The sequence below is a fragment of the Lolium rigidum genome, chromosome 7, assembly GCF_022539505.1.
Source record: "Lolium rigidum isolate FL_2022 chromosome 7, APGP_CSIRO_Lrig_0.1, whole genome shotgun sequence".
NCBI lineage: Eukaryota > Viridiplantae > Streptophyta > Magnoliopsida > Poales > Poaceae > Lolium > Lolium rigidum.
Window position 1 is genome coordinate 124,664,765 of NC_061514.1, and position 8,734 is coordinate 124,673,498.

Here is an 8,734-nt window from a genome sequence, read left to right on the forward strand (position 1 = left end):
TGGACGAAGACATGGCGTTGAGAGGAGTGGAAATGGAGAGCGGAGGAGATGAAATGGGTGTGGAGTGAGTGAAACCATATGGGGGTATTTATAGGGGGGGATGAAATTTTAGGGTTTTTTGAAGTACCAACGGCTACCCCAACGGCTAGCTGAGGTGGACGAATCAGATCGCGCCACCTCAGCTACTACCGCCCCTCTCTCGCCCGCTGTCGCCCGCCCCTCTCTCGCCCCGCCCCGCCACCGCGCCGCCCCGCCTATCGCCCCGCTGTCGCCGCGCGCTGTCGCCCCCAACGCGGGCGGTAGCCGGGCGGCAGTGGGCGGTACCGCCCGGCGCCGGCCCGCAGCGCCCCGCGCTCCCGTCCCGCCCCACTCCCGCCCCTCTCTCGCCCGGCGGCGGGCGGTACCGCCCGCGCTGCCGCCCGCGTTGGCACCAGCCTTAGTGAGCGAGGATGAAATGCAACGTTACAGGGCATCGATGGAAATGTGTGGGAAGGCTGGTAGAAAAAGGCAGTCCCGATTGGTAAGGGCCTTTAGTCCCGATTTTTCAACTGAGACTACGGAATCGGGACTAATGCCCCATCTGTTCTTAGTCTCGGTTGTGTTACGAACCGAATTAAAATGTCTCAACGTGGCTGGGCTCGAGTACTCGGGTTGGAGGACCTTTAGTCCTGATTTGTAACACCAACCAAAACTAAAGGCCTTCACAATATTTTTATTTTCGTTCTATTTTTCCTAACTTTTTCCTATTTTATTTTTCTTCTTATTTTTCCAGAATTTCTAGTATTTAAGTCATTTAACCTGTTTAGTCTCCAACTACACTTATCTGTACTTAAATTACTTACTTGCAGTTAAATTTCTCGGTCGGTCACTCATCCTCTAACTGCTCCAGCGCTAGCATATTTAACTTCTGAGTTCATTCCGTCCCGCTTTCCAGTGTTTTGCGCGCATGTTATTGATATTGATATTAGTATCATATCAATCTTTTTAATCTCTTGGTCACGATGTCACACTTCTTTATTTTTTAAATTTCAAATAATTATTTTAATAAACAAAAGTAATGATATAATAATAATCTTGAATAAATAAATAACACTAATTTTTTAATTTTTTTTGCAAAACCTATAACCTAAATTTTTTTATATTTCCCTTTGGCAGTTTGAGAATCTAAAAATTGGCTAACCTGATAAAAATTGGCAGTTTGGATGTAACTTTTCGCGTAGATATATTTTGATATATTTTTAAAATAAGTCAAAATTCATGTTTGTTATTTTTCGTAATAACTAGATCACCTAACCTACCTACATCTAAAAGGATTTTTAATTTTTAATTTTCTATTATTTTCTTTTGTATTTTACAAAGGTAAAAAAATGTAGAAACCTTAAGTCCCAGTTGGTGTTACAAACCAGGACTAAAGTTGTCTACCATTTAATCCCAATTTGTAACACCAACCCGGACTAAATACTTTCGTACCATAGGCAGCCTGCCGCAACCCTTTTAGTCCCGGTTTGACTGAAACCGTGCGGACGTTCTAGCCTTTCGAACCGGGAACTAATGCTCACATTAGTCCTAGATCCAAGCACGAATTGGACTAACGCTCTTGGTAGCTCCAAACGAAAGGTTTTTTTTTTTACAACTTTTACCGTAGGGGAAAACCCCTACGGTGTAATTTTATATATTAAGACATAAGATGACACTGTACACAGCTCTAAGCTCAAAGAAGTAGTACTTTTCTACGGTAAAGTACTACTAAGTAGAAATTCTAGGTGACTATCTCTAATAAAGGCCAACATCACCCCGTTGTATAGGTTCTAACTTGCAGGCCGGATGGGTCTCTGGCACGTCAGCTGAATGACATTTCATAAATCAAATTGAAGACGATGTATCATGTATTGCTGATCTGCAAGGTTTAATATGCTGAAATTGTTGCTCTCAGTCTGAATGATAAAATGTACGAGCCATATAGGCATTCCAGCACATGCAAGATGAGATTTTGAGAACACAGGTATTGTACAGCAGAATTAATTCGGGAGCTGCTAACACTCGCTCATCCAATTGGAATCATGTTTCATAGAGGGTCACCCGAAATCCATCTTGTAAACATAGCAAGGCACTCCTTGGGCTTGTACTCTGGAGTAGTATGTCCAGCGCCCTAGATGGTAGTCCACGGTTATAATCAAACGGGATAAAACTAAGCTTAGGATATTAAAAAATACCACTAATAAGGATGGTAGAGTTTCTAATGATTTGGCTATGTATAATCTTACGGAAAAGGAAGAAATAGTAAAAGTATGTGAATGACTCACCTTCACGGTTGCGTATGTTAGGTTACTTGAGAAACTTCTTGTGAATCTGGAAGACAAATAAATCGGAGCGATGTAAGATAGGCAACTGCATAATGTTGTAAAATCTGAAACAAAGCTGTACAGAACATTCACATGTCGATTTTTTGTCGTATGTTGAAGAAAAATATATTGGAGCAATTAACTGGATAATGAACTGGACCCCAAACAAAAGGCTCCCGGCAGTCATATAACAACTTACCCAGCAACTTGACCATCAACATACCATGGTCTCCAATCATCTGTGATAGACAGGTTAAGAGATCTTATCCATGCCTGTGTGCCGACGAAGGAAACCCCACTATCATGGTCGCCGCTGCAACATCAATTATATCAGATTGTCTTAAATTTAGATCAGATTGCAATATTATCATGATATGGAGCAGTTTACCTAAATATCAGTGCGGGATATCCTTCTTTGCGTAGCCTCAAATGAATCTCTATTGTACTCATTATATCTCTAGTGAATGGTATGCCGTGGTCGCATGTTATCCATTCCCCCTTTGTTCCCTGCAGTTCACAATGTTCATGCACAACTGGCCCCAAAACAAGATTCATTAAAGTAGTAACGTGGAACTAGTACCTTGCGAACGCCAAGACTCTTCCTTACTCTTTCATCATTTGCCCATATATTAGATAGTTCGAGGGTATCGCCCTGCGGGCAAATTAACCAACATTAGTTTAGTGAGCACGCACAGATAAAATGTGATGTTAGGGGATTTCTGTACTCAACTCTACACTTGAAGGGAAATGGGATATCATCGTCAGCAGAGTACTCCACCATGAGCCCACTTGTTCCACTTTTCACAGCCGCTTGCTGAATCTTGGGGCTCCGTATCGCATTGCATGAGGGCTCCAGGACGTGGGACCAGTTGATATCTTTTGTGCACTATTTTGTTAGAAATTAGTAACCAAAAGTTCTCGTATTTCAAACATCATTGCAAACATCGATGAAAGATGCTGTATCTTCTGTCTTACGCTGGCTGACAGGAAAAGATAGTATTCCCTCACGCTTTAGACAGAAAGTAAGTCAATTATTTTGGGACGGATGGAGTATATGTTTTTTGCAAAACAATGACATATTCAATATCACACATGATGACATGAACGCCTCCAGTTGAGAACTGTGCGATTCCTAGCTAAGTAGTTTGAATGGTCTTATTATAATTAATCACCACTAGTAATTTCGTGGATACTAGTATCAAAGGGAAAACTTACATTGGCGATAGCTTGGACAGACTCGGCACATAAAGCATTGGGTGGATCACTGTAATTTCCTCTGCAGTTCTCCTTTGCAGTCTGCGGGCAGAATTTCTTTGCATTTTGAGTATGATTTATAAGTCGTGAAAACTTCAACCGAAATCAAATACAGCCCTCTACTTTAGTACTACTACAACTGGAATTTCTACTCTACTACCGCAGCAGCTACTGCTATTATAAGTACTTATATGAGACAATGGATCACCTTATACAGTTCGTCCGATACCATTCCCATGCCATAGAAAAATTGGATATTCCCGGCCACATCAAACCTGGCATCAGTACTAGGGTTGCCGGCAAAGTACCCCTACAAACACTCTTCTTTAGTGATACAAATAAAGGCAGATGAACATTAGGCCTAAGCATACTTTGTGATAAGCCAGATTCACACTAGGCAAACATTGATCCCAGTTGCATTAGATTTAGATTAACTGATCTGAAAGATAGTTTCCGGAAAAACAACAGCAGGCATCTAAATAGTTATAGTTTATAGAAATGCTTATTTGATTTTGAGGACTGCCATCTTTGTTCTTTGATGTACCTATTTACTTTTCACATGAACTCACAGGATGATTCTGGGCAGATACACTATACGGCAGGTTGGTATAAGGAACACCCGAAATTTCGAAACTTTTTGAACTTTTCTTGAATTAATAAAGCTTCGGAAACTTAGGAGAATTCAATTTTGCTAAGAATTAACTAGATATGGACAGGGCCAACATATTTTTATTGGTTGAGAAACATACCAATATAACCATGTTCAATGGAAAGCTTAAACATTTCAATTATTACAAATGGATTTCAACAAACCTTGAGATTAAGAAGGGGTTCATCACCAGATTCTTTGTCTGAAAATGGTAAACTCATTTTTATATGTATGTTGTGTAACAGTGATGCACATTAAGCTAAGTAATCATCATTGAATTTGTTGTGAAAAGTAAATAAATTAATCGCAAGTTCCCCGAAGAATTTACATCCCGGGTGATATGATACTCAAACAATATAATGTGAGGGGCAACAACAAAATGTTAATAAGAAGAAAAATGAAGCTAAATATACTGGGAAAAAAACTGTTTATAACTTTTACAAATTTGGTCCACCAAAAGAAGTACAACCTGGAATTTCAAATATCGGTATCCAACTAAAATTGTCCCTAATGTGTAACTCCTTTCTATAAAATTTTGACATGTAATAATTTTTTTTTTGGGATTTCCTGGATAACATTTGGTATAAATTAAGCAAAACACTGAACCTGTTTGGGAGCTAGCCGATTCGTAGAGACTGGATAAAGTCTAACTGCTATCACATAGACTAGCAGTTTCCCATGGAATTAACTGATTGAATCCAAAATCCTGCTATAACTTCAATTGAGTTTTATCTAACGAGCTCAGGAAGCCTCGGTCAGTGCATTGAACTGAACTGAAAAGTCATGAGTGCTAGATTTTGGCTCCACAACAATATGAATACTTTAAATTGTATCTGTTAAGATTAAAGGGAAAAATGTGCTTCATAGTACTGGTTCATCATCTAAACAACAAGTACAAGAGTCTTACTTGATATATCGATTTCCAGGGCAAGAGTGGGTATCGTAATACCACAATAGGATTCACCACCAACATATAGTGGATTCGAGAGGAACTGGGGGTGCTCATGTAACCACTGCATTTAAGAAGATAAGAATGAAAATGGAAGCAGATGTTACTTTGAAAGATGTTGAATAATGGTCTATGTTTCTCAATTCACATAGAAAACATTAAAATCCACTTCTGTTGGTTAGATCATGGGTCCAGCTGAATAAAGTATTACTTTAAGCTCTTTTTATCTTGGTTTGAACGAGATAGAAGGTCGACTCTGCAACAAAATTTAAAAAGTATTTGTTTGGGATACAGAAATTTCACAATAATATAGAAGAAATTGATCAGGAATAAATTAATTTCCATGTTACAATAAACTGTTTAAGGTAAACTTTGTAATTCAATATGGCAGGATTTACATCAGAGAGGAGATATATGCAGTAGGATGAATTTGTTTGGGTTGAATTTCACAACATGTCCGTATCTACAGAAGACTTGTGAGCTACAAGTGTAGTCTTGTATCATGACTAACTACGAAACCTCCTGAGTAGCTTTGTCAAAAGCATGGCAGTGTGAGAGATGCAAAGGCACTGACCTTTTTCAGGAAGATGACTAGTTTTTTTACCACCATAGTATCACTAGATTTGAGGCCTTCCTCTGAAGTGGCATAGGAGAACCCAGCCCCGATGGGGCTATCAATGAAGATTATATTGCTTAGCTGCAAAATTATGCAATCCATCAATAGAGAGATGAATATTAAGGCGTAATTTTATTCGAAATGTAATGTTTACAAACAGGAAAAAGACTGGCAAGATACCTTGGTCCATGTCTCAGGTCGGTATAGCAAAGTGGGGAGTCCGCCTCTGTACCCTTCGACGTCGAACTTGAAGGGGCCTGTATGCACATTTCAGTATCCATCACCAATGGATTGTCTTGCAATGTTGCAGAGCCTTAACCTCTCACTATTCACAGGAGTGACTATGGCACAAATATTCCCCCAGAAAAACTATGACACATTATATATGCTTGTGTGTTTGAGAAAATTAGGCATACACTGAATACTGGCTCGCTTAAATACCGGACTAATTCCCCTATTCTCGCGACGGGTACAATAGAACCTGCTGAATGCTGATTGCTGAAGGATCACATGGGAATGCCTTGCATAACTGAAGTCTGAAGAGGTAGTGAAAGAAGCAGACAGCAAAACAAACCTCCCGTCTATTGCCATTGCCTCCTCCCGTATCCTGCAGCGGCGCGCGCCCGAGCAAACGTGGCTAGACGGGGGCGGCGCACTTTTCCCCGGCAGATGGCTTGCGAATTCCATGAACCTGTCGCTCTCCCCAGCCTCCGGGTATCCCCTGGATCGACGACTTCCACGGCTTGCCAGGCTCCCGCTACCGCTTCCGCCGGCTGATGCCGCTGCAGACCCTGTTGCTACTTGCTACACGGCAGCTGCGACGGCGCTAGGGCTGGAGGAACGACGAGATATGAAGAGGAACTGACGAATCGGGATTTGGGTCTGGTTCGAACAGAGAGGACGATGTAGGACTATCAGGAGCTCCATTTCCAAACCAACCTGCCACTGCGAAAATGCACACTTCTGGAATTTTGTTACTCCCTCTATACCGGATTATTAGCATATTACACCATTCAAGCGAAACTTTGACCATTAAATTGATAAATAAAATATAAAGATATATATCATAAAAGTTATACCATTGGATTCATGTTCGAAACAAGTTTCCAATGATATAATTTAATGTGATATATATGTCTTATATTTATTGACTAAATTAATTATTAAAAATTTCTTAAAATACATAATACCCTAAGGTTCTTGTGGAATGATGTGATTCATTATAATACATAATACTGTATTTGAAAAAAATTGTAACATTAGAATACACATTGCGTGATTCAACTTTTATAAAAAAAACAGGATATTGACGCTTCAACCCTCTCGTACTATTCTTCTGAGCACTTACTCTCGTACAAAACAGTCGCCACCGTGTTTAGAAAAAAATCATTATGTTGTAGGCTATGTGCCCTCATGATCATGAACACTTGAAAAAGGGAACACCTCACTGACGAGCGTCAAAAACCTAAGTCCACCTTGGTCAGCGTCAATGACGGTGTTGTTCCCCTCCATTTAACCCTCGTGGTGGGTTCTTCGGCTCACCTAGCATTGTCGAGTTCTTTTTGGATTCTCCGAGAGAAGCCCAAGCTTCCAACTTCTGTCCGAGCTCTGCCTTATCGCCTACTCCTTCGAAATATCATGATTCATTGACTTTGTCAGAAATTATTTTGTGGTGCAGGGCTATCCTAGCGGGAAGGGTGACAAGTGCAAGGGTTGTGGTGTCAGGTAACGTGGTGAGAGTAAGTTGCACCGATGGCTTTGGAAACTATCGCCATGTTGTATATGGTGTTGGCTCTGGTCACTTGGACGACCGATTCCTTGACCCACTTGGTAAGTGTCCCCGAGGTTATTGTGTGTACTGCAGAAATTTCGGAGCCTGAGCGTTGCTCCGGAAACTGCAATGATGTCGCATCGTGATAGATGCCGGCCAGGCTCCAAGAAAGATGGGAAGTTTAGAATGATGGCGAAAAATGTGAACTATGATCGAGATGTAATGGTTAAGTGATAAAAATAGCAAATTGTTTCTTCTAGTGTTTTAGTCTACTCTTCTATCGCGATGAATGAAAATGTTGTATACCCCCTTGTGGCCTTGTCCACTATTTAGACAAATCCATGACCTTCTTTTCGGAGCAGTGTGAGAAACAATTTGCAGCTAATTAAGTGTTTTAGGCACATGTCAGAAGCAAATTACCATTTTTATAGTCGAATCTGAAGCAAGCTAGCTATTGGCTGGTGAATTACCCATCTCGTAGGCGAGGCCCAAGAGACCGGAGCAGCCGGGTCCGCCCTGCATCCACAAGACCAGCGGGTCTCTCGCAGGGTCCTTCTCGGACTCGACGAAGTAGTAGAAAAGGTGGACGCCATTGCTCTCGTCCACCTCCACATACCTGCAGCCATGCAGAGCGCACCATAGACAAACTAAAATAAGCGAACTGCTACAGCAGCCATGGAGCATGTGTATCGATCGACACGGTCTTGATAAATTAGTGTTCTCGCTTGATAATTATTCTATGGAATAATGGAACCTCTTCAGTTCGTATATATTTAGGGAAAATAAGACGGGGTACCCGGTTTCGAGGGAGAAGGGGAGGGGGCCGTCGAACCCGGGCAGGTGCGTCACGGCGACCGGCGACGAGGCCACCGGAGCGAGGAGGCAGCAGAGGCAGAGGCAGGGGAACAGGAGCGACCACGGGAAGTGGCGGCTGCTTCTGGCCATGGTGGCAGTGCCGCGATGGTTGTGTCAAGTGTGACACGACGGATAAATCAAGTGGTGGCTGTGTGCCTGTATATAGGAAAAACGATGTAATCATGTCGGCTTATCCAACTTACCAAATGTGGAAGAACGAAGTTTCCTATCCCTGCGCAGTGCAATGCTGTCCACTTGTTTCGATCTTCTCTCATTCCTCTCTCCACCTGATACGCTG

General features: G+C 41.6%; 1 protein-coding gene across 1 annotated transcript; it reads right to left on the reverse strand.

Annotated features, from left to right (window-relative positions):
* Positions 1-1,859: 1,859 nt before the first annotated feature.
* Positions 1,860-8,469, reverse strand: LOC124674634 (serine carboxypeptidase-like 18). Its single transcript, XM_047210677.1, has 14 exons — positions 8,378-8,469; positions 8,052-8,197; positions 5,991-6,067; positions 5,769-5,891; positions 5,153-5,258; positions 4,410-4,447; positions 3,805-3,906; positions 3,558-3,638; positions 3,073-3,228; positions 2,923-2,994; positions 2,731-2,849; positions 2,542-2,655; positions 2,304-2,349; positions 1,860-2,149 (listed from the first exon to the last, which is right to left on the reverse strand). Exons 2-14 carry the CDS (start codon positions 8,101-8,103, stop codon positions 2,066-2,068), a joined length of 1,170 nt encoding a protein of 389 aa, XP_047066633.1. The 5' UTR covers positions 8,104-8,197; positions 8,378-8,469; the 3' UTR covers positions 1,860-2,065.
* Between the last annotated feature and the right edge of the window lie 265 nt (positions 8,470-8,734).